Raw genomic sequence first — 25,667 nt, 5'->3', positions numbered from 1 at the left:
GTCTGATCCTCGGGCTGTTGTCACTGTGTGGAGGATGGATGCCGGTTGTCCCCTCCCTGTGGCTGTGCACGCACATCGCCCTGTGATGTGGTGTCAGCAGGGCCAGCAGCCAGGGCTGAGCTTCTTTGTGATAGTCCCCACTGCATAATGGGTGTTTGAGAAGGAGCTGTGCTTGGCATGGAGCAGGTGGACAGCTCTGTGCCCTAAGGATGCTCAGGAGGTTGGTTTGCTCCTGGACAATATGTCCGGATTTGGGAGCTGGCAGCTTGTTTCCCATTTTGCATTGTGAGCGTCACAGCGATTATTATCCTCTGGATTTGCCCGTTTGGAATGAGGCTAATGGGTTTGGCAGTCGGAAGGGTGAACCTACTGATGTCTTTGGTATTTGGAAAGACCTACAAGAGACTTGGAGCCCAGTCTGCTCCAGGAGAAAGCTGTCATGTCTGCAGTAGGAGCCTTGCCCTGTCTATCTGCATGGAGTGCTTGAGGAAATCCTGCAAGCCCCAGCGGGATGTGAGCGGGGTGGTGTGTCTCCGGCCTCACACAGATCAGGCTTTACTTGCTTTCGCAGCGAGGTTCTGGTGCCCGGAGGTGGGATTGCTGAATTTGCTGGGCCAAGCTTTGAACAAGAGAAGCGCACCCTCCCTTCCCTGATGTGCCATAGGGCAGGCTTGCTGCCTGGATTGCAGTGCCAGGGCCCGGGGGCAGCGGGACCTCGCAGGCCAAGCTGGTTCATGCTGAGGCCAGGCTGCAGCAGGAGAGGTGCCTGGCCGTGTCCCACCAGGAAGGGGGCATGGCAGGACTTTGCCGCCGTCACACCCCTGGCAGCATCTTCCATGTTCTCTCACACCCACGCTGCGGTGCAGACGCGCACACGCGTGCAGATGCAGGCTCGTACCAGCGCGAACATGCTCGTGCGGATTCACATGGATCTGCGGTTAGGCAGGCGCACCCACGCCAACACGGATGCAAATGGAGCCGTGCTGGTGCGGGCTTGCTCGCCTTGCAGAGGCAGACGTGTTCGCGTTCGCACAGCTCCAGGCTTGTACACGCTCCTGCACTCGCAAACATGGGCGGCAGAGCAAAGCCACAGCACTGGTCTATTTTTGGGAGCACTCCTAAGAATTGTGAGCATGCTTCAGATGTTAGAGTCTTAGATGGGGGAAAGCTAGAACAGATGGCTGGAGGGTTCAGAGCAGCAGCCCTGCTGAGAACAGATATTTATAGGCAGATTTAACCCTTGTGTGGTCTCGAGCCATGTTTAAAGGCACAGCGTCTGAAGTGAAGGTCGTTCCACCAAGCACTGAGCTCTGAGGCTGTGCTGGCCTACCTGTGAGCCGATTATCGGGGTAGCCTGGAAATCCTGTCTATGCTCTACCTCTTTCCTGAGCACAGGGTTGTGGCTTTCCCTAGACTGTAGAGCCAGGTTTCTCAGCCTCGGTGAAACTGGGCCGGTTGTGCCTGTTTCTTGCTGTCCGAGCTCGGGCAGCGGGTACTGCGGCTGCCTTGCGCTTGCATGACCAGCAAAACGAGGACAAAGATTGTTTTGTCCCTCTTGCCCTGATTTTTCTTTTTTCTTTCCCCCTCATCCCCCCCCGTTTTTGCCAGAGGTTACCCAGATTCTTCCTCTTCCTTGTTGGAAGGAGAGACTATGTTTTCTTTCAGGCATGCTGCCTTGTAAAGACACACAGGTTAAACCCTGCCCTATCAGACCCGTCAGATGTTTTTACCTGCCCTTGTTTTGGGCCCTCTTGGTTGAGCATGTAGAGAAGAGCAAAATCTAGCAACAGGCTGCGGTGGTTTATTGATCAGAGCTGGCTGCAAAGTGGGGAGCACAGCACGTTTACATTGACACATCTATTTGTCGCCCTTTCTTTGAGAGCAGCCAGCCTCCCATTTGGGACCTGAAGCAGTGCTGAATTTAACTTGTGTGGTGTGTCTGGAGGTCGGTTTGGCGGGGCTGAGTAACAGCAACAGCAGAGAACAAGCTGGGGGCAAGGCATAAAGTGATGCCTGCTGGTGGGAAATGTGAAGAAATGGCACAACAGTTATCTGGGAGTTGCAGGGAGAAGGCTCTGGCTCTGAAAGCATGAATGGGGCTCAGACCTGGGGATCTGGCTGAGTCCGCTCAGGCTGCTTGTTTGTCAGTCTGGCTCTGGGAAAACTAGGGAGCAGTGGCACTCCTGAGCTAGTGTGGGACACCGGGAGACTGGATGAAAAAGAAACAGATGGGGACTGCTGGCAGAGTGGGGCTGCAGGTCAGAGAACTGCGCATCTGAGCTGCACCTTCCTCCTGTCAGGACTTGGGCTACTCCAGATGTTTGGAGCTGCACTCCATCGCCTGCAGGCTTGTGACGGGGTCCTGGGGAGGCAGTGCTGAGCTCTTTTCCACTTGTTGCACTGCTCTGCTCCTCGGGACCTGTTTCTGGTGTTGGAGGCAGCATGCAGTGGCTCTTGGTCCACAGTCAGGTTCCTGGCCAAGGGCTTCACGCAGATGCTCAGTGTATGCTTCAATTAGCTGAGTTTGTTGTTGTGTACCCTGGTCCCTTGCCCAAGGGGGCATGAGGCTCTGCTGGCAAGTCTGGGAGCGTGACAGAGAGCCGGCCTTGCCTTGGGTAGGATTTCCCAGCAGTGCTGCTGTGTTGGAGATCAGCTGTGTGTCTTGGGGGAATGAATTCGGAGCATCCCAAGTTCTCTTTGCACTGACGTGCTGGGGCCTGGAGATGCAAATCTGTAGGAGAGTAGGAGTATGTTGGAGCTGCTTCCTTCCTTGCTTACTCATCCCAGTTTCAGACTGTGAAGGCTTGGAACACTGTCACCACCACCACCCCCGAACTCCTCTTGCAGTCGTGTTCTCACTGCTCACGTGTGTGTCAAGTTGTGGAGTTCTCAGGTTTCCCAGAAGCTCTTGGTCCCAGGTCAGCACTTGCACCCGCCATTGAGATGTGACTTTTGGGCGAGAAGAACCTTGTTCCTCCTGCTCCATCTCCCCTGTGGCACATCCCGAGAGCGCAACTGATCCTGGTGGAGACCCAGGTGGGGACCCAAGTGGGGTGCTGGCACACAGGCAGTGCTCGGTAGCCGGCTCACAGCCTGATCTGCTGCATGCCGGTGTCGCTGGCAGCTCAGCGCCACTGGCTGTCTGACTGCGTCTTGTACCCAGACAAATTGGTAGGAATGAGGTTGCTCGGCAGGGCCACCGGGCACGCTGGCGTGGTGTTCCTGTGCCTGGCTGGCCCTGTGTAATTCATATGGGGCTCTCCTCCTACCTGAGTGGCATTAAGGACCCACCCAGTGGGTAACTGCCAGGCCTAGGGATCTGCCCACACTTGCCTGGCCTCCCACAATGGCCCCATTGTTCCTCAGAGGGCAAGGAGGAGGCTGCCTGCAGCTCTCTGGGCATTGTTAACCCTCTGCCTGCCAGCACCAGGCTGCAGGGCTGGAGCTGGAGGTCCTGTGGGAAGGTGGAGGAGCTCCCACCACCATTGAGTATGAGGAGGGGAGCTGCAGGGAAGTGCCTGCCTCTCTGTCTCCAAACCCATGGGTTGCTGTTGTTCTGAGGACAACTAGCACACGCCTGTGGTGAAGGCATACACGGAGAGGCAGGGCCCTCCTGAGCCTTGATTTCCTCTGGCAAGGTGTAGGGAGGCTCCCTGCCTTCTCCCAGGCTGCTTGCTGCCATGACCTTGCTTTGCGAGTAGCCCTTGTCCAGCACTGGCCCGGCTGCCAGTGTCTGTGGTGCTCTGGTCCAGACGCATGTGCCAGAGCAGGATATGTCTTTAGGAATGAGATGTTTGGGGTATTGGGGTGCTAATTTCAGTGGCCGAGGTATCGGTGTGGAAGCTGTTTAAAGTGATTCCAGCCTGATCAAAGCGCTTCCTTCCTTCCTGTCCTGTAATGTGATCGCGGGCTAACAAGCTGCTAGTGGCCTGCTGTGGCTTCTGGTTCCTGTTGTCATGGGGGTGCAGCCTTGGAGGGCACAGGCATGCTGCACTGGTGTGCTCACACTGCCAGAGTGCAGGCTTGGAGCCAGAGCGCGGTGTCCATGTGCCTAAGAGGACAGCGAGTACCCTGTCACCAGCCAAAGGAGCTGGACATCTGCGTCTCTCTCTGCTGGCCAGCTTCGCACTTTTGTTAGCAGTGATGCTTCCCCATCAGCAGACTCCAGGGATCATAGGGCTGCCTCGGCACCCCTGCTCCATTGCAGATTTCCTCTCCAGAATCCGTGGGATGAGGGAGACGAAGAGGCATTTGGCTGGCATGCCGAGACTGTGTATGGGAAACTTTCTTCTGGCTGTCAGTCTTCAGAGATGTCCATCCTGGCATGTCTCATGCTAGCTCAGAGACTTGGGAATTGGCTTGGTAGTCCAGATGAAACCTAACAGATACCCTGTGAGAATCACCAGTTAGCTCTATTGCAAACCCAGCAGCTGTTTTGCTTATATCACGACTTAAAGAGCTACCCTGCTTCCAAAAGATCTGTAATGTCCACTTCTCCCCCTCGGTAGCATTTGCACTCTTCCCCCTTCCTTTGTTCCTTGGTCTTTGGTGATGCAATAACTTTTCTTTTCATTATGTTCTAAGTTTGAAATAACGGCATAACTAGAGTTGAGTGTGCAGGGCCACAAGGACCACTGCAAACCCCAAAGCCTCCTGCGAGCCTCAGGCTGGAGGGCTGCAGGAGTGTCAGAAACTGGTGCCCACTTGGCGCATCACAAGTTAATGAGACCTCTGTTTCTCCTGGTGGAGAAGAGGGATTCTCTGGGGGCAGCTCCAGGACAGGCTGCAGTTTGGTCCCTCCTCCCTGTCCCTGGGTGTACATCTGTTGTTAAACAGGGGTCCCGCTGCACCCTCTGAGGGCTGCAATCAGCGAGGTGGGGCAATTCCTGGCTCTTTCTGACTGTTTCTCATGGGGCAGGTGGAGGCCTTGGCTCAGGGTTTAGATCACTGTGCCTCTGGAGGAGCTCAGTGAGCTCTGGCGGTGTTTGTATAAGGGCACAGTGGTCCCTGGGCCTTGGGGCTAGGTCTGTGGGGAAGACCGTGCCTCTTTGCATGCCCTGAGTGGGAGAAGTGGGGAACTTCAGCTCGAGGTGCAGAGGAGGCTTCTGGGAGGTGAAGCGTGCTGGGTGAGGAGGTGGAGCAGTTGCACTTTCAGGGTGTGCAGTGGGGAAGCCCCTTTCCCACGCCAGTGCAAGCCTGGAGTCTGATGGTAAAGCAGGTGGGGAGCATGGGTTCCCCTCTCTTCAAGGTCTCTCCGTCCCTCTCCAGCCCAGTGCTGGGGTCCCAGTACCGCCCGCACGCAGCTGCCACTGCTCAGCGGCAGGATCTCTGCTGCCCAAGCGCAGCCAATCTGCACTGGGGAAGGTGAAGGGTTTCCCAGGGTGGAATTTCCTGCGAGGCAGATGCGTGGCCGCTTCCCCTCTGACCTTAAACCCCGATGTGCCTTAGTCATGATGGCATGCAAATATGAGGCGACTGGGGTGGGAGCTGCTGGGAAAAGGAAGTGACCTCAGCCAGGTTTAAATATAGAGTCCAGGGCGCGCTGGGCCTGATATTTATAATCCTAGAGGAGCGCTTGGCAATTCTGTGTCTCTTCTGCAGTCCGGGCTGGCAGAGGGCAGTGTCGGGGCAAGGTGCCGGGGCAGCCAGCCTGGCTTTGCCCCCTCTTCCCTGCATCTTGCTGTTGGCTCCCCCTCCCCAGCTGGGCACGGTGTTGCAGTCTGGGCAGTCTGATGGCCCAGAGGTACCCCAGCCTCTGCTTTAGGTGCATATGTGTCCTTCGCACGTTGCATTTAGTGTTGGGACGGGGTACGGGAATGGAGCCCAAGTCTTCCTCAACACTTGTCTATTTTGGGAGCAGACCCAGAACCCCGGGAGACCCTGAGTGATCTGAACAGTGCATATAGTCAGGTCAGAGTAGGGCTGTCAGACCAAGCCTTCCTGCGTGTGGCTTAAAATGTGTGGCTTTGCTCCCTGACCTCCTGGGTGCTGTGACACCAGCTGAACTGCAGCGCGCAGGTGACTGTGGGGCACACAGAGCTTCCTGCAGGTCTCTTTGCTGACCTGTCCCCAGCAGGTTGCAGGAGCCATGAAATAATTCCTCGTTATCATCCCAATAGAGCTGCGTGTGACTGTTGAGTAATGTCTGGCACATGCAGGGTTTCTGTAAGGAACGTGCCAGTTGGACTGGGGAGCTGCAAATTTGGTGACAGACCTAGAGACTCGGGACAGGAAGCCAGGTTCTGCCTGAGGGCGCAGGAAGCAGCAGAAGAGTGGGAGAAACTGTGGAGCTGGGGGCAAGGAAGTGCTAAGAAAAGCTCTTCTAACACTGATGGATTGAAGCTGCGACAGGAGATGGGTAGTAGGCTGCAGGGCAGAAAGCAGACGGTATTCCCAATTTACCTCACTCTCTCCGAGCCTCAGTCTCCACCTGTGTTACATGGGGTTGTCCATCCCTAGGTGGAAGGGAAGGCAAATCTGAGGTTTTGTCCTACTAAAGACCTTTGAGACTCGTGGCCAAACAGCCCTGCTGAAATGCATCATTCCTGAGGCAGCTACAAATGGCAGGAGATCAGCAGGGCCTGCCAAAATGACTCTGAGAACTGCAAAGATTCAACAGAGCATTAGGTTCTTTCTGCAGGTCTTTCAGAACCCTCCCGTACAGGCAGTGAGGGTAACCACCATTTCTGCCATTGAAAAGGGCAGGAGAAGGAACCAAGAAGTGAACAGAAGAGGAAATGGGCTTCTCCAGGCTATCGGTCTGGTGGTGGAAGAGCAAGATAATTTCATGACGCATTCAAAACTGACAACTCTTGTCAGTGGACTGTTTTCCTCTGGATCTCCTGCCTCTCATGCCTCTGAGTCTGGCCGGCCAAAGCAAGATTCAAAAGAGAACACCTTTAGCAGTAGCAGCCTGGGTTAAGGCTTTTCTCGCCGGTGATAAACACGCTCCAGCGAGTGCTGGGTGCGGGGTTAGGGAGATGCTTCTGCAGAGGTTGGTCACGAGTGTACTGGCTCAGAGCTCTGCTCGTCGGGCTCGGGTGGTCCTCTGGCTGTTAGAGCCCATCGCTGCCTCTGGGCCAGAGCTGGGGCTGGCTGGGGACAGCAGTGCCGTTCTGCTCCTGGTTTTGAGGGGTTTGTTTCTTGCTGGAACAGACTCAAAACCAATTGAAAAAGGTCTTACGAGAAGGATTGTTTTGGAACAGCCTTTTTTGTGCACAAAAATCAAGTTTCTGATTGTAGTCTTTTTCTCAAATCAAAAATGATCCTAGAGTGTCAGACTTCAGAAGTCTGAGAGAGTTTGTCATAGTCTTTGCCTCTGTGAAGCGCTCTGACTTCAATGAAATTGTGTGGTATTTCTTTGGAGGTGTTCCAACCCCCTCTGCGTTAACCCCGGGAGGACTGGTAATCTCGGAATGGTGTTAGGTAGTGTGCCTGTGATCTCATCCAGCTTTGGGGTGAGAGGTACTGCGGGAGGGGGCCATGGTCTTTGGAGTCTTCCTTTTTGCTGTTCTCTGCCTAATGCCTTTCTCAAGAAGTCCTTGAGCTTGCTTAGAACCTCTTATTTCCAAAGCCGGGGTGTTTGCTTGAGTTTGTGGTTGTGTCCACAGAAGGTTTTAGATCAGGCTTGTACCAGGATTGCTGTTTGTAATGAGTGGATGGGTGATTACCAGCATAGGCGATGTGCTTTAAGGGCGTTTGCAAGGGCAACCTGGTCTCCTCACTTCCTGGACTGGCTGGCGAAGAAGGGCCGGGTGATTTTATGCTTGTTGCATCACTCTGCCACGACCCCCCTTGTCCGTTGGGTTTTCGGGATCTTCAGGGCATGTCAGCACAGCTCAGGAGTGCGGACTCTGCTCTTCCCTGCCTATGCGCGAGTCAGGAGTCATCTGGGTTTCACAGGAGCTCTCCCCAGCATCTGACAGGAGGGATCCTTCAGATCCCTCCTGAATCGTCGTGACTCTGGTTTCCCAGCTTCTTCTTTGGCCCTTTCATCCGACAGGGACAGCATGGCAGCAGTGTCAGCCAGCACCAAGGCAGAGAAGTTGTGGGGCAGGCAGGGAGATGCTGTGGGGCAGGCAGGCTGGCGGCCAGGAGGCTCTCCTGCCCCACTGGGAGGCAGGCGCGGGCTCCACATTCCTGTGGCGATGTTGGGAATCTGTGTTATCGTCCTTCAGAGCGTGATTCACCAGAAAGTCCTCTGGGAACGCAGCAGGGTTTCAGGTTTCTTGATCTATCAGCTAGCAATTCCGGGATTGTGAATATGTCAGCCCAGTCTCTCCTGGCCTGGAGCTTCGCCTCCCCCTCTGCTGCTGCTCAGACTGCACTGGAGGAGACTTACTGAAAGCAGTTTCTGTTGTTTTGTTTTGAGGTTTCTTGTCTGTGAACGTCCCAGTCTTTGATTTAAACCCGTGGCTTTTCAGCTGTGCCAGATGCAAATACCCTCTGCATTTAGATGTAGCGCTTCAATATTTGTTGTGCCTTGTAAGCCTCCCTCCCTGCCTGAGGTAGGCTGGGTTGTCTCCCCGTTTAATGACGGGGAGATTGAGGCACCCAGAAACAGTACATCTTGCTTGGGGTCACTTGTGGAATCAGTGGCAGCCAGGGGTAGAAGCTAGGAGTCTTGGCTCCTTGCTTTAACCACTGGGAATTAAATTTGCTATTGTCTTTAAAACTACTGGACTGGAGTGGTGGGTGTGTTGCTACATTGCAGAGGGAGCCAGATTTCTGTGCAATCTCCTTTTTGTCCTGTTCTTTTCAAGATGTTTTGGATCGTTTGTCTCTCCATGCCAGTGCATCTACTTTCTAATGGATTCTCTTCTGTGGCCCAGATGTGTGGCATGCCTGCTGGAATCTAGCGTGAATTTAGGGGCGTGTGCAGGGAGCTTAGAGCAATCGAGATGCCTATCGGCATGCTGCAGCCAGACAGATGGGAGGCCGGGGTGGATCCCCGCTATGCATCTGCAACAGGATCCAACTGTTGCTACTCCTGAAAGCAGAGCAGAATCAGGAGGCAGCTGCTTCTGGCATTTCTCCCATTAGGAATTGTGAGGGGAGAGCGGTCAGTCTCAGTGAAGACTGGAAGCAGAGCCCGCAGTGCCTTTCCATCTTGAGCCTAGCTGAGTCAAGGCACTGGGTGCCCTCCCTGGAGCACCGGCCTGCTCCCAAAATGAAGGAGGAAGATGGATGCCCCAAAAGTGTAATGTTCCAGAGGGATCTCGCAGCCGGTGAGGCTAGTCCATGCTGCACGCAGCATCTAAGGGTTTCCTTGTGGCAGCTGCCAGGTCCTTTGGGATCAATGTGTGTGACTGCTGCAATCTGACCTGGGGACTGGAGGGGTAGGGGCTGCATCTTGAGCATAAGCCTCTGGGCTCTGCAGGCATGGTCTTAGCGGCGCCCCGGTTTTGTTCCTCCCCACAGTATTCGCATGCCTGTGCTATGCAGCACTAGGGTTGCACATCAGTGCTACTGAGCATCCTCATTCTCGGTGCAGTACTTTGGGATCTGTTCTGAATGCAGTATCGTGTCCGTGCAGATGTGTTACAGGCAGACCTGCCTCTCCCAGGCTGTCGTCAGTACGGACGGTGGTCATAACCCCTTCTGGGCTGGACTTGCTGTGTCCTGGTGTCAGTGGGGCTGTGACCCTCGGGACTGCGGCGCGACGCATTGCAAAGCCTGCGAGTGCGCACAGCAGGCGGGGGCTCTGGGCCACCAGCAGCGGGAGCTGCTGCAGGGCTTGCTTTCTGGAATGCTGTCTGGCAGCAGCCTCTTCCAGCGGGGCTGAAGGCTTCCTGTGGCTAGCCAGCCAGCGGCTGCAGGCAGCGTGTGCGCTTAACGCTGCAGCTTGTGCCATATGGACCTTCTCCTCCTCCCTGCTTGCCCTCTCCGTGTCTCCTTCCCCACTTTGCTCCCCTCCCCTTGCGAGCGGTTTGACAGAGCAATTGGGCAGGCGCTGGGACGGCAGCTCTGACATAAATCTCTCCTGGTGTGGAATAAGGGGTATAAATATCCAGAGAGTGATGTGATCTTTCCAGCTGCTATTAATAGGTCCCTGGAGAACAAGAGCGAGCGAGCGAGACTGGCTGACACTTAAAGGGCTAGCAACTCCCTTATGTGCCGTGAAAATTAATCAGCGCTGTGGCTCACCATCTTCCTCCAGGCTAGAGCAGAGCCCTCGCTGAGGTGCGTAGGGAGGAGGTGGAGGAGGAGGAGGGAGCAGTTAACAACTCACTCTTTAGGAAGCGGTGATAGGCCAAGCTGGGCTGCACAGGAAGGAGCCCACTCACTAACCGGGACTGCCGGGGCTGGCAGTTGGTACAGGCAGCTCTTGGCATGTCGGCTCCGCTTGGCCTCGCAGGGAGGCTGGTGCCGAGGAGCCCCTTCTGCAGGCGGGGGACTCGCTGGTGGTGGATGGCAACCTGCAGCCTGTGCCTTGTGGTGATCGCTGTCTTTCGGGGATTACAGGTCTGCCAAGCGTGCTTTGCTCTTTGCTTCCATGCTGTCATGGGCACGATGTTTTGCCCTAGAAGAGCAGGCACTTGGCTTTTGCCGATGATATGTCCCCAAGGCTGCCTTTGACAACCCAGACCAGCGTGTGTAGTGCTGCTGGGCTCTGGCAGCACTGTTTAGAGATGCGGGTTTGGCCTGGAGCCAGCGCTTCCTGTCCCTGGGCGGCAGCAGAAATCTGTGCACAGCATCTGGCCTGCATGGTCCAGATGGGAGGAGTAGACCGCGGGCCCAGGAACCCCCGTGTGCTGGGAAATTTCACTGCCTGTACACGGGAAAGGTTCTTGAGTGCATGGTGGGGGTGGCAGGCAAAGCACTTGGCAGATGTAAGAAAACAGAGAGGGATACCTCAACTTCCATGAACGCGTGGTTTATTCTCCTTCCCCCTTGCTCCCCAAGGAGCAGAGATTGACAGGCAGTGGGGGTCTCTGCAGCTTTGGGGTCACTGGCTGGGGTGGTGAGGAGACTGTAGCAGAGGAACATGGGGTCCTGATGCGGGAAGAGTTACGAGGTCTAGATGGAGAAAGCCAGGAGTGGTTCTCGTGGGGTTGTGCATCTTTCCATGCTGGTACTGTCTCCAAGGACTTAGTGGTGAGCGCTGTTGAGGCCAGGAAAAGACAGTGTGTAGGAGCCGTGCCCGAAGGTCAGGGACATCCTCAACCCCTGAGGTGAGGCTGGCTGGTGTCCCATGCTGCCTGTGCCACGTTGAGGAGGCTACTTGCTGTGAGCAGGAGGTCCTCGTAGGCTGGTAGGGACGCCTCCTGCAGCTACCATGGTTCTCTGTTGAACTGGGAGTTGGAAGCAGCCTTCCAGAACATGTGTTGTGCTCAGAGACAGTGAAACTACATCCCAGCCACCTCTGATGCCCCTGCAGAGCTCTGAGGGGAAGAATCGCAGTGCAAGCCTGAGAGGCTCTGCCGAGGCAGATGGATCCTGTGAGGAGGGACTGCTGCAGCATAGCTCAGCTGCCTGCACAGCCTCCAGCCCAGAGGCCTGGGTGCTCTGCCCTAACCTTCTCTTCCCTGCATGCTCTGCCTCAGCCTGCGGGGCTATTCAGAAACCTGGGCTGGATCTGCTGGTAGGTGAGCCTCACCCTGCTCTCCCAGCAGGCCTGTGGCACGTTGCATCATCCTGCTGGGCTGGAAGCTGCAGTGGATGCTCCCTCACCCAGGGCCTTGGAGCAGGAGCTGCAACAGTCCCTCAGGCCCCTGGGAGAGACAGAGATACTGCTTAGCTGAAGAGTGCCAACACTTCCCGGTCCTGCCCTTGCCTTGCAGCCCACCGCCTCCTTCTCAGTGGGCTCAACCTTGTTAGTCTTCCCCTGTCCCATACCAGCTTTCTCTTTATAGGCTTGCACCATTTTTTGTCTGCTCAGTTGTCTCCCAGTGTTTGGCAGAGCAGAAAAAACTTATTTAGCAGCAGAAGGGGTCCCTGAAACCATCGGGCACCAGATTTCTGTTCAGGGTCACAGAGTTGTCTGAGCTCTGAGATCTGCAACACAGCCCTAAGGATCCCTCCACTCACCAGAGGGGCAGGCTGTCATGGTGCACCCTGTTCTGGTCACGGCCTCAGAAACAAGGGCTCTTGTGTCCGTGCCTGTGCCTTGGAGCATGTGCAATGGCATGGCATGGGTGGGAGTTAGCTGCTTGTCTGCACACAGCTGACTGCGGAGCGGGATCCTTTGCTCAGAGGGGCCAGGGCTGATTCCTGGCGTGAGCAGCTCTGGGGCTGTGCACGTATGAGGAGCACCCCCTCACTCGCTGCCCTCTTCTCCTGCAGGTTTCTGACCAAAGCGCCTGGGAGCTCCCTCCACTGGCGCTGTGGGAAGTTTTAGCCAATCCAATGCACCCTGACAACAAACTGCCCAGCCATGGCAAGGCAGGCAGCAGCAGTGCCCCGGCCCAGCACCACAACGTGAGCCAAGCACCCCCCTGCAACCTGGGCTCTAAGGGTGTGGGGGCAGGCAGTCATGGCAGCAAGGCTACTCAAATCTCCCCTGGCAACTCTGGACTGAAAACCAGCCAGAACACTGTCCCAAACTTCAGCTCTTTGAAGGGCAAGGTGAAACGGGAACGAAGCATCTCGGTGGACTCTGGAGAACAGCGAGAAGCCAGCACCCCTTCACAGGACACGGAATCAAAAGGTAATAACTCTCCTAAACCTTGCCTCAGCACGTCCTACTTGTAGTTGCTCCAAGCGTCCTGGCAGGACCTGGATGGGAGCAGCTGTGAGTATCTTGGGTTTCTGTGCTGCGGCTTCTGTCCAGGCTTGTCCTGGCTGCCTGTGTGCCTTTGCATCATTGCTCGTCACATCCGTGGTTTTGGGACTAGAGTGGCTGAGCAGTGTCTTTACATTTCAGTCCCTAAACTGTTTGTTACACCAAGAATCTTGGACTCTGTTTTTTATGGGCTACTGAGGTCAGCTAAGCAAGAGCATGGTTCACTGCAGCTGCACTGAACACCCTGCTTTGCAATGTGCAGACTTTCAACTTGGGACCAAGTTGAGTTGTTTTCTGTCTCCTCACTGTTGGCAAAGAGCTGCTTTTGTGGTGGTCTTGCAGCTGCCCGATGACTTGGTCGTGGTTAGTGAGGAGGTGCTGTGAGGGTCGCTGTCTGAACAGTTCTGTGGTTTCATCAGCGATGGATGACTCTTGTGTTACAGCACGTGGCTTCTGGAAAAGGGCTGAGTCAGTGCTTCCAAACCCTCTGGCTTCCCTGTCCTCACCAGCCTTCCCTTGTAGCCTCTCGCGTTCCGCCAAGCTCTGTGCTCAACGGTGGCTTGGGATGCTAGAGCATCTCACAGGGGGGTTGTTGGAGCAGAAATCCCAGCGGACCCCTTGGTTCCAACCAAGACTCACACCCGGTCCCCAGACGCAGAGCTGCTGTTTTGGCTCGTGCCCCTAAGCATTTGGCTTCACAACCACATTTATCCATCTTGTGTCTGATTCCTTTCCCCGAGTCCCTTGGGTGCCTTTAGCTACTTCCTCCCTGAGCTGCACCAGCCCCATCTGAAAAACAGAGGGAGGCAGGGAAGGCCCCTGCCTGCCTGATGTCTGCAAAAGGTAGAATCCGTCTCTTCTTTCTACAAAGGATGCGAACATGCCCTCCCATTCCATTTTCAGGTTTTAATTGCTAAATCACAGACCCCTTACGTTTAGGGTTAGTGCCCAAAGCTCTCCAGTTTGGAACATCAGTTGGACATGTCCTGGTTTTGCAGACTCTTTTCAGACAGTAAGGAATCTGTCTCATTTGAACTGTAGCTCTCACAAGGGAGTCTCACCAGGTCTGGCTGCAAAGACAGGGAGCCCAGACTGAGCAGATGCTTCAGGATCTTTACCAGGGCTGGGCAGATGCCGGCGTAAGGCATCTCGCCCAGTGCATGCTGGCTGGTTTGGCAAGGCCAGCATGTAGCACGCAACCATCCCAGCCCCTGCCAGGTCTCCTCAGCAATTCTGATGCCTCTCTACCATTGCAGGTGAGGTGGCTCCCCGTAGCAAGCGACGGTGTGTGCTGGAAAGGAAGCAGCCATACAGTGGGGACGAATGGTGCTCTGGGCCGGACAGTGAGGAAGACGACAAGCCCATCAGCAGTGCACACAGTGAGTGTCTACCTCCTTACTAGCTCAAAAGCTTGAATGAAGCCAGATCCTGCAGCTCATCAGGGCAGATGGCACTGGCACCTCTAGCTTTGCCTCTGTGTGCTGACTTACCGGGCTGCGTGGTGTGGTGGGCCATTGCAGTTGGCAGTGGTTGTGCTGGGGGAATGTTTGCAGCCATGCAGTGAAGTGTGGGACCTACTTTGTGGAGATGCTACTGAGATGCTAGAGGAGAAGGTGTTGAGGTTGAATGTCCCTGCTGTACCTGGCTCTCGCCACACTAGTAGCAGAATTGCCATCTTGAAAGCGTGACTGGCTTAACTCTGGTTAAGTGTGCTTACCCTGGTCATAGGGGCAGCCGGACCATGCAACACACATTGTTCTTGTTGCAGCAGTGAGGTCTGTGCCAGGCCATCCGCGCACCTGTGCTTTAAAGGTGACCGAGTCTAAAGAGGCTCTCAGGGTCTTGACAGTGGTTCAGGCAGGGCTGAGCTCGCCAAGGTGTGCTCTGTTTGAGGGGATGAATTGTAGGTCTCTCCTGTTTTCCGAAAGCATCAAAACTCTTTGGTTTTGTTTTTTTTTTTTTGAGTTTTCTTTTTTCTTTTTGTATCTAGAATTCAGTTTACTTTCAAATTGCAGCAGGGAGAATATCTGAGAGAACAGGGCAGGGTCCTGTGGGGCCCAAGGGCTGCAGCTGATGGAGAACATGGAAGTGTATAAAACCAAGTAGAGGGTGGCCTTTGTGCCTGCCAGCGTACCGTAGCCATCCTCTCCAGGATGTTCCCTTATGCTTCTCTGCTGTCTGCAGCCCTTGTGGGAAGGTACAGTGCTGCCTCCCTGTCACTGCCTGCCTCAAGATAGGCCTTGGAGCAGGTTCGAGCAGGTCGAGGTGGGGCTGTCCAGGGGCAAGGGCTGCCAGTGAGGCAGTGCACGTGTCCCCACACCACATTTCCAGTGGTGTCTCTTCCATTTAAATGCTGCTGTGCCGGGGCTGGGCTGCTCTTGCTGGTGTTCCCAGGTCTGCTGCTGGGAGGTGGGTGCCGGGGGACTGCTGGAGGGTAGCAAGGGAGCCTGCCCTGGGGGAACAGAACAGAGTGTGATGAGTGAGACGAGGAAGGCAAGGCGTGCTGCTGGTAATTGCAATCCTTATTAATATTAATCAGGGCTATTATTTAATAACGGCTGATGACTAATGCGACTTCAGCACCCCCGGTGCTCGTCCCGCGGACAGGCACCGACGGAGAGCCTCGGGCCGTGCTGGGGACCGGGAGGCGGTGGCCCCGAGGCGCCGGGGATGGCCGGGCGAGTGCTGCCACCTGCCGCCGGGCGGTGGCTCTCACCCTGCCCCCGCCCGGCCTCGGCAGCTTCTCTGCCATTTCTTCTCCCGCAGATTGTAATGTAGCAGATCCTGCGATGTCCACGGCCTCACAGCTTGGCCCAGGGTCCAACCCGCTGCCGAACCTGAATGAGACCAGCTCCTCCAGCGTGCCTCATGGTGCTGCCCCCGGCTTGCGGTCTGATGCTGCAGGCGCCGGGGCAGGAAAGGCGCCCTCACAGTTTGTTTACGTCTTCACAACACATCTTGCTAACACGTAAGTAGAAAACCTCGTCCGTCCTCTGGGGATGGGCAAACTTTGTCTTAAACACACGCTTCCTGCCAGCAATGCCCGGCACTGTGCTCTGCAACACATGCTGTAGAGCACGTCCAGTCAGCATCCAGCAAAAAGATTCACCCAAACCATCATGGACTGACTCGGAAGGCTCTGAAGGGCTGGGTGGCACGAGGAGTGCTGCGTAACACTTGATGCTCTCCACTCAATTTCTCCCTTCTGTTCCGCATTGTCTCAGCAGTAGAGTTCTACCAAGGCTGCTTAGGTTTAGAGCTCTTCTACAACACAGATTTGGTGCAGTAGGTCAGAGCATCTCGGTGACAGCCACCTTAGGGCAGCAGGCACAAGGCAGAGCCGAGTGCCCATCACAGGACATGGGAAGAGGGAAATTCCAGGGCAAGCAGTTGTCAGTTGTAGAGCTTCACTGTGGCCTGTGTGGGACAGGGGGAGGACTCTGAGAATATCCCCCTACTTGATGAGTTCCAGAGATGTCCTGCAGGACTGAAGAGTGGAGGTGGCCCCTGGGGCTGGTAGGGATGGGGTACAGTGCCTGTTCTCCAGACGTTTGTGCTCTCTCCCCAGAGCTGCAGAAGCTGTCCTGCAGGGCCGAGCTGACTCCATTCTGGCCTACCATCAGCAGAATGTCCCGCGGGCAAAGCTAGACCAGGTAAATGGGCTATGAACCAATGCCTCTGTCGGCACGTGCTGCTGACCCTTCTCTTCTCAGGTGGCCGTTCGCCCTCAGCTCCTCGCTCAGCTGCGGAGGAAGGGGTTGCCCTTTTGGTAGGGTGGGAAGCTGCTTTGCTGTGGAACCTCTTCAGAGTTCTTCTGTCAGCTGTGAAAAATTTGGGATAGGGCATGGCACATGGTCCTGCAGCCGTGTGTGTAGAGCACCTGGCTGTGCATTTCCATGGCATGTGTAATGGCAGCTGCATCTTCCCCACAGGGAATGAAGGGGAATTGCCGCAGGGCATGTTTTTGGCACAGAGAGGTATCCTGCAGGGTGCAGGGGAGCATACCTATCGAGGGTTTTCCTGCTCAGGTTTATTTCCCTTTTCTCTGCCAGGCACCAGCTCCTAAAGTGCTGGGGGTTGCTGAGCCGCTTCCGATTAACCCTCCTGCTGCCAACACTCCACAGGCTCAGCCGCCGGCGGCACCTCAAGCGAGTCAGCCGCAGCCCGCCCCGCCACAGCCCCCACCTCAGACCATCAGTCAGACACCTTTGCCTGCACCCAACAGCCTGCCCCAGGAAGGGACAAGTGAAGATGTCCGGAGAGATCTGACTCCCAACTCTCTGGGGAACAATGGTGGCAGCAACCAGCCTGGAAGCAACCACCCAAACACACCCACCGCATCTGCCACCACCGTGCAGCCTGGGCAGGTGGACTCCTCCACCACATCTGGCTCCAGCCTCCTCGGGGAGGGCCCAGGCCCAGGGATGCCGGGGAACGGGCAGGCAGGTCTGGGCCCCAGGAACCCCATGAACTCGGAGGGGCTCTCGAAGGAGCAGCTGGAGCACCGAGAGCGTTCTCTGCAGACCCTGCGGGACATTGAGCGCCTGCTGCTGCGCAGTGGGGAGACCGAGCCCTTCATGAAGTCCAGCCAGAACACGGGTGAGGGTGGGACTGCCCCTCAGCCACAGGCTGCCCCTGCCCAGCCCCCTGCACCCCCCACCGGCATGAAGAAGTATGAGGAGCCTCTGCAGTCCATGATCTCCCAGACCCAGAGCCTCGGTGGGCCCAGCCTGGAACACGAGGTGCCCCACCATCCAGGCGCTGACATGGGGCAGCAGATGAACATGATGATGCAGCGGCTGAACCAGGACAGCTTGACACCGGAGCAAGTGGCATGGAGGAAGCTGCAGGAGGAGTACTATGAGGAAAAGCGACGGAAAGAGGAGCAGATCAGCATCCACGGCCGGCCTATGCAAGAGATCATGATCCCGCAGTCGATGGGGAGCATGATGATGCGTGGGCCCCCGCCACCCTACCACAGCAAGCCTGGAGAGCAGTGGCCGCCAGGAATGGGAAGCCAGCTGCGGGGACCCATAGACGTGCAGGACCCAATGCAGCTGCGGGGAGGGCCACCCTTCCCAGGGCCACGGTTCCCTGGAAATCAAATGCAGAGAGTCTCTGGCTTCGGAGGGATGCAAAACATGCCCTTGGATGCTCTTGGGCCCATGAATGCCATGCAGAGGCCAGTCAGGCCCGGCATGGGATGGAGCGATGATATGCCTCCTATGGGAGGCCCTGGGAACTTTCCGCAAGGCACCCTGCCATATCCAGCAGGGCAGGGGGACCCCGAAAGGTTCATGAATCCCCGTGCTAGGGAGGAGATGCTGCGGCATCAGCTGATGGAGAAACGCCCGGTGGCGATGCAGAGGCCCATGGGGATGTCCGGCAACGCCATGAACCAGGGCATGGAAATGGAGAGGATGATCCAGGCTCACCGGCAGATGGATCCGTCCATGTTTGCTGGGCAGATAACAGGGGACAGCCTGAGCAGTGCCCCGATGGGGATGGATTTTGCAGGCACGCGGGGCATGCTGAGCCCCACTATGAGTCAGTCGGGCCTTCGGGACATGGACGCGCCCATGGGCCCCAGTAACCTCAACATGAACATGAATGTCAACATGAACATGAACATGAACCTCAATGTCCAGATGACCCCGCAGCAACAGATGATGATGTCACAGAAGATGAGGGGCCCCGACATGATGGCCCACCAGGGCATGAGCCCTGAGGAGCTGGCCAGGGCCCGGGCTCAGAGTGGCAATGGCAGTGCAATGCTGGGGGGACCTCAGAAAATGATGATTCCTTCCCAGTTCCCCAACCAAGGACAGCAAGGCTTCTCAAGCGGGCAAGGGCCTTACCCCAACATGCCCCAGGAGATGGGCAGTGGCTCGGACATGTTCAGCCCTGAGCAGGGCACCATGCCCATTGGGAGCATCAGCAGCACCACCAGGCTCAGCCACATCCCTCTGCCTCCAGCCTCCAATCCCGCTCCCACACAAGGGGGGAACCTGGCCAACATGCACCCAGCCCCTTCCCGGGGGCTGGGCCGCCGGCCCTCTGACCTCAGCATCAACATCAGCCAGATGAACTCCCCCAGCATGGGTCACCTCAAGTCTCCCACCCTCAGCCAGGTGCACTCACCACTGGTCACCTCCCCCTCTGCCAACCTCAAGTCCCCACAGACACCCTCGCAGATGGTCAGCATGCCACCTTCAAACCAGTCTGGACCCCTCAAGTCCCCCCAAGTGATGAGCTCCTCCCTGAACGTCCGGTCTCCAACTGGCTCACCAAGCCGCCTGAAGTCCCCTTCCATGGCTGTTCCTTCCCCTGGTTGGGTGCCGTCTCCCAAAGCCACCATGCCCAGCCCAGGAGTCAACCAGAGCAAGCAGACTCTCAGCGTGAACTCGTCTACTTCCATGGGAGGACTGGATCAGGGTATGCCGGGTTTCTTATGTGTGTGCTCTGTTCTGGGGAGTGTGCGGGTAGGGTTCCTCTCCAGCCCATGAGCTCTCGCAGGAGCGGGGAGACACTCGTGCTGGTGCGTGCCCTTGTGTCTCATGGAGCTAGTCTTTTTTCCAGGAGTCCACCCAGGGCCTTTGCAGGTAGATGGGAGGGTGAACAGAGCAGCTATTACCTCAACCGCAGCTCACGTGCTGTGATACTGGCAGCAAAAGATGAGCCAGTGCTGGGCAGTCAGGAGCAGTTTAAAGTGAAGTCCGTCGCCGTTCTGGAGCAGGGTCTCTGCGTGAGCCTCCTCAGGGTCTGGAGGATGCTGGGCCACGCCAGCTCTGCGTTTTGCAGCTTTCTCTGGTCACTGCTGCTGGAAGGAGGGGCCGGGGTTGCTGTCTGATGGGAGCAAGGCACGGTGTGTGGGGGGTGCTAAGCTGCTCTCTCTCTTGTTTGCAGGTTCACTCCCTTCTGGGCCTCGGAGCAGCTCTTCCGCACCAGCCAGTAACACCTCTAGCACCATGAACCCCAACATGCCTTTTACTTCCTCTCCAGATCCATCCCCCTCCCAGAACCCCCTCTCACTGATGATGTCCCAGATGTCCAAGTATGCCATGCCCAGCTCCACACCACTTTACCACAATGCCATCAAAACCATCGCCACCTCTGATGATGAGCTGCTGCCAGACAGGCCTATGCTTCCACCTGGAAGCATGTCAGGTACGCGCTTCTGGGGCTAGACTTGCCCCAGAAGAGGTCACACCATCTTGTGGCTGCCAGTGGGCTGGAGGCGCCAGATGGAGGAAGCATTAGAAAGAGTGTTCTCCCACCGACTGCCATGTCAAATAGCTTAAATTTGCCCTCATTCGTAAGAGTCTGCTCACTTCTTTGTCCTGTACCCAAGCTGCCCATCAGCTTTTGGCTTGGGTGTGCTGTCTGGAAGGACATGAGCTCATCTGGCATTGGAGGCCCCCTTTTTCCATGAGCCCTGGAACATCTTGGAACTACCTTCACCCTGTGCAGACACGTCGGCCCTGGATTTTCAGGGCTTCTGGATTGTCTCAGGCCCAGGACTCACAGGCAGAGGTCTGCTGCTTGGAGCCCTTGTGTTCTTGTGCAGTGGGTCGGGGGCACTCTGAACAGGGTGTGGGAGTCGAGGGTTTTGATGGAGTCCAGGTGCCTGCACGGGCAAGGCTGTCATAGCATAGTTCTGATCTCAGTAGGCGACAGCCAGATATGCTCCGCTGGCTGGCGGCACTGCTGGGGACAGCTAGGCAAATGAGCACATTGTGTCATCTGGTGACCAGCCCAAAGGGGAATTCCAGCATGTTGTACCACTTGCTTTAGGGCTTTAAAGCTGTCTGATAAATATTTTTGGCAGTTTTCAAAATGAAAAATCAACTTTTTGACTCTTTCACTGCTGAGTAGTCGCTTAGGTTGACTGCAAGCATGCAAGTGCGCTGGCTCCCTCCTAACCTGAACCCCTCCGCAGGTACGGATTGCTCTGCTGTGCCAGTGAGCACAGTCCTCTCTCCTGGACAGCACCTGTGTCAGGCTGCAGACTGTTTTGGTTCTTTGTCTTCTCGCCACCTGAGATCATGCGGTCACAAGAGCTTGCTGGCTGGCTATCTCTGCAGGCAGGCAGTGGTGAAGGGTCACCACTCGGTGCCTTGCAGGCAGCCGAGAACCCTGCTGAGATCATGGGGTAATACTGTCCCAGTGTGCCCAGACTATAAAATCAGTGGGCCGTAAGGAGCTACAGCTCCAGCCTGGGGCTGGCTGAAGCTGGAAAAGCTCTCTGCTGCTTCCAGGCTTGAGGAGCTGGAGTTTGGAGCACTTTTTCCTGATGATGCTGCTTTGTGAGCTCATCTTTGCGGGTGCTAGCTGAGCATCATGCTCCATGCTCAGGGCTTTCTGAGCAGGAACACACAGCAGGCATCCAGGGTGTGGATTTTGCAGTCCCAAGATGTCTGTGGGCAGAGTTAACCCTTCTTTCTCTCTTTTTTCCCTCTTCTTAGGTGTGACAGGGAACCAGCCAAATCAACTGCACTTGAACTCTGTGGGGCCTGGATCCTCTCAGAGCCCCATGGGAATGAACCTGCCTGGTCAGCAACCCCTCTCCCATGAGCCACCCCCCACCTCCATGATGTCCTCCCCGAACCCCCTGGGCTCCAACATTCCTATGCACCCGAGCGCACCAGGGGCGAGCGTGCCTCCCCAGAACCCCATGATGCTGCCCCCAGGGCCCCAGGACTCGATGAACCAGCAGTGCGGCCCTGTGCCCAACAGTTCGCAGATGATCCCTTCCAACCAGCTTGTGTTCCCCCGCATGCAGCAGCCCCACAATGCCATGCCATCTCCCGCCGGGGGCATGCCCATGGCCCCCGGTGGCGGAGGTGGCCCCGGGATGCAGCAGCATTACCCGCCGGGGATGCCCTTGCCACCTGAGGACCTGCCCTCCCAGCAGCCTGGCCAGATGCCCCCTCAGCAGCACATGATGGGGAAGAACATCCCTCCTCGGATCGGCGAGCCCTACCCGGCCGTGCTTCCCGGGGTGGCATCGGTGCTGAACGACCCTGAGCTCAGCGAGGTGATCCGCCCCACACCCACCGGCATCCCCGAGTTTGACCTGTCCAGGATCATCCCATCAGAGAAGCCAAGCAGCACCTTGCAGTATTTCCCCAAGAGCGACAGCCAAGCGCCCAAATCGCAGCCTTCCAACCTCCACCTCATGAACCTGCAGAACATGATGGCTGAGCAGGCCCCGGTGCGGCCAGGTATGAATGCCCCCAGCCTCCCTGGGCAGCAGGGCGTACAGAGGGGACTCGGCATGCCCATGTGTCACCCTGGACAAGTGCCCATGCTGGGCAGGACAGGCATACCACCCCAGCAAGGCATGATGGGCAACAGCATGCACCAGGGCATGATGTCTCCGCAGCAGAGCCTGATGGCCCAGCAGAATTTCATGCTGATGCAGGCCAAGCAGAGGAGCATGTCTGTGTCAGGGGAGATGTATGCCCAGACAGGACACATGATGTCACCTCAGGGCTCCCTCATGGGGCCCCCGCCTCAGCAGAACCTCATGGTCACGCACCAGATGAGGCAGAGGAGTGTGTCCCTGGACAGCCAGATGAGTTACATCCCTGGGCCCGGGAACATGGCAAACCTGCCTTTCTAACCTGGCTGGCACTCAGCCGGGGGAGGGATGACGGGGCTGCCTCTACAGGCGGTTTTAAACCTTTCTTGGGGGACAGTTGGGGGCCAACGCCAGTGGAGGACACCACGTGGGATGCTTTTCAGATCGGATTCGCCTCTACACAGAAAACCAGATGTGCAGTAAACTTGATGTGAATTGGGTTTCTTTTTCCTTTCTTTTTGGGGAAGGGGAGGGTGGAGGGGCTGGGAGCAGGGCTGTCACGCTGAGCCCTGCATGGTGACCAGGGACATCCAGACCCTGTGGCAGTTTGTAAAGTTTTCATTTATGGTTTTCCTCTGTCAAGTGTTCTTCTTCCCTCCCGTCCCCCCCTTCCTTTTCCTTTTTTCTTTTCTTTGCCCCTTTTTTTTTTTTTTCCCCCCCTTTTCCTTTTTTTCCTTTGTAAGCAACCAAAATGTGCAAGAGGGTTTTTGGGACTAGCTGTAAATAGGTCGCTGGGAAAGGCAAAACTTGTGCTGGTTTTTAATTGTTCTGTATTTCTGTGTTTTAATAGAAGCCTCAAAACATGTTTTAAAAAAAAACAAACAAACAAAAAAAAAACATGCTAAAGGCAACAGTGTACAAGGATTGAAAACTCTCCTGGGGGATGGCAGCAGGACCCCCCAGGGTGCCCCCAGTGTGCACAGGGCATTGAGAGATCCCATTGTAGAGTGACTCTGTATCAAACCTGTGGTGTTCCCGTGTCTGAACGGTTTGCATGTGTGAGGTGTATGGCTTCACGCAGATCCTAGGCCCCTGTGGATGCTGTGCTGAGTACATGGCCGCAGCCAGTGACTGGGGCCTGTCGGGGAGGTAGAGCTGTGGCCCCAGTGAAACACTGCCAGAGCAGCCTCCTGGGACTTGGCTGTTGCTGCTCCATGGCAAAGCTGCTGCGACTGAGCTGGGGATGGTGCTGGCCCTTGGGCTGGAGAACCAGTGAGGATCTGGGCTTTGCAGATGGTTAATGTGCCGGACCTGAAGGTCTCGACCAGCCATGTCACCTCTAGTCCCTTCCCTTCACAGTGTGTCACCTGTGGGCAGGGTAGTGCAGTGTGTAGGGATAGGTGGGCTCTGAGATGAGTGACGTGAAGCGTTCCTGTGCTTCTAGGAGAGGTGAGCTGAGAACCCTGCTCTGCTGCAGCCTTCCTGCACCAGACCTTTACCAGTCTGTTGCCCTCTGCAACTGTGCCATGCCTCCTCTACCTCTGCCTTGAGTGCTCTCCCAGGTGTTCCTCATGCTTGTCAGTGATCCATCTCCGGAGTTTCACAGGCAGTCTTTGCTCCATCTTGCCCTGAGCTACCGGCGGCAGCCCTGCTCTGCTGTGCAGTAGAGGTCCAGCCACTGGTGAGGACCTGTCCCTGCATGTGATGCTCCATCTTGGTGTAAGAGTTGTCTTGTATGGTGTCAGTGGCACGGCCCTCCTGTGCTTCAGGCAGAAGAAGCTGGGGTTGTGTTGTGGCCTCTCGTTCCCAGGCTGGTGGAAGCGTGCCGTTTGAACGCCTCTAGCTGCTCTGGATGCGCTCCACCCTGCCTATCCTCCACTCTGTAAGGTCTTCCCGCCCGCGGCACTGATGGTCCCACCTGTGTTTGCTCACAGAGCGGACCGTGTGGTGGCACGTGTGCACTTCTGCACACACCACGGTATCTCTGGACCTCTGCAGGGACCTCTGCAGGTTCCAGCATGGGAGTACCCCATGGGTATCCGGCAGTGAACTCAGGGCAGGCGATTGCTGGGGGAACATGCACTGGAGGGTTGCCTCTGCAGAGCCAGACTTAGCATACTACCTCTCTTTTAACAGAGCTCATCTTTCCCTATGTGCTACTGCAGGGAGAAGAGCGCTTTCGGAAAGGGAGATTGTCAAGTAGTGAGCAAAGGGCAGCGCTTTTTATCATGTTACAAGCTGTTGGGGAAGGCTGGCGGGTGCCGAAACGTCAGCCCAGTGGCTGTCTTGATCTGATCTGTGAGACGATGGAGCCACAAAGTCCAGTTAGGAATACCTTGAAGTCTTGGGTGTTTCATAGCAAGCAGTACTAGGTGGGAAGCATGTGTCTGGATTTGAGGAAGGCTTTTGCTCTGGTCTCCTGCTTGGTGTGGTTTTGTTGTGTACGATGTGAGCGTGCAGCCTTTTCGGAGATGGCAGAATGGGAACAATCCTGGGAGGTGCTCATCCCTGCCTTGACAGTTGGAGTGGAGGAATAATCCTCAGCCCAGGCTAACAAAGTGTGCTTTGGACCTGAGGTAATAGCTAGTTGGATTCTCTATCCGTTCAGAGCGTGCGTTTCACATGGGAGGATGTGGCTTTAGCAGATGTAGCTCTTTCTAAGCCTGACTTGCCTGAAAGGCTGTGGCTTCTCTTGGCTGCACTTTGGGGTGTTGGCTGCCTATATTTTCTTGTAAACATCCAAATACTAGTGCCAGCCCCAAACCTTGCTCATCACCCCCCAGCTAGTCTCGGTTAATTTGAAGCCATACTGTTTTCTATATGGAAGCTTTTTGTTTGTCTGTAGACAGCTGTTGTTTTAGCCCGGTTGAGATCTCCACGTGTCCATACCTTCCCTGTTGATGGCTGAACATCTGATGGGAGAAGAAGTGCTGCCTAACACCCCTCTGCGCCATGGCCGCTCCCGGCCGCGTCTGCGAACAGCAATATGGCAGGAGCTTCTCAAGAAGCTCACTAACAGCCAGTCCTTGTTAGACCCAGGCCAGGTTTGCCACCAGCCGGTTGCCCACTGCCGTGAGCTGTGTCTAGTCTCGTGTCTTGTAGTTTATTGCTCGGCTTCTCAGCTTGAGTTCTGTGTCCTGACCCCACCTAATCACAGTAAAAGGTTTGCCCATGTTTTAGCCATGATTTCGCCACGTTTTCCAGCTCCAAAAAAGTGACTGCTGGGAAACCGCATCTTTCAGTACGTCAGATAATCACATGCCCGGAATTAGCTTTCACGTTGAGGTAATGGTGACTGACCTGTTCTCTGTCATCCCATGGAGAAACTTCCCCAGTCATTTTGTACCATTATATAAATATATATATAAATATAAATATATAAATACAATATGTGAAGACATCTTATTGGTTTTTATTTGAAACAATTTTTAGGCTTGTTTTTGGGTATCTGTGCTGCCTGTAATGTATTGACCTGTTTTATAGGTGCCTTTTTATTAAAAAGACAAATTTCAAAACCTGGCCCTGTACTTGTCTTCAGCAGCTGCGGGATTGTCTGTGGCGCTGGGAGCGGGTGAGTGGAGCTGCACTCAGCCAGCATCACCTGCAGCACGTCACAGCGGGGCCGGGGCTTTCAGAACC

At 55.8% G+C, this 25,667-nt stretch overlaps 1 protein-coding gene across 1 annotated transcript in view; it reads left to right on the top strand.

The window, feature by feature from the left end:
- The window catches only part of BCL9L (BCL9 like), a 44,698-nt gene extending 19,151 nt beyond the window's left edge, over positions 1–25,547 (top strand). Inside the window, exons 2-8 of the mRNA XM_030505600.1 lie at positions 12,286–12,649; positions 13,981–14,103; positions 15,491–15,692; positions 16,293–16,377; positions 16,777–19,159; positions 19,631–19,891; positions 21,190–25,547. Coding sequence (XP_030361460.1) covers positions 12,349–12,649; positions 13,981–14,103; positions 15,491–15,692; positions 16,293–16,377; positions 16,777–19,159; positions 19,631–19,891; positions 21,190–22,349 — 4,515 coding nt within the window. The 5' untranslated portion in view covers positions 12,286–12,348 and the 3' untranslated portion in view covers positions 22,350–25,547. The remainder of the gene's footprint in view (positions 1–12,285; positions 12,650–13,980; positions 14,104–15,490; positions 15,693–16,292; positions 16,378–16,776; positions 19,160–19,630; positions 19,892–21,189) is intronic.
- Positions 25,548–25,667: the final 120 nt, after the last annotated feature.

Source organism: Strigops habroptila, chromosome 17 (genome assembly GCF_004027225.2).
Source record: "Strigops habroptila isolate Jane chromosome 17, bStrHab1.2.pri, whole genome shotgun sequence".
NCBI lineage: Eukaryota > Metazoa > Chordata > Aves > Psittaciformes > Psittacidae > Strigops > Strigops habroptila.
The sequence above is the reverse complement of the archived record's forward strand: the minus strand, read 5'-3'. Positions and strand labels throughout refer to the sequence as shown.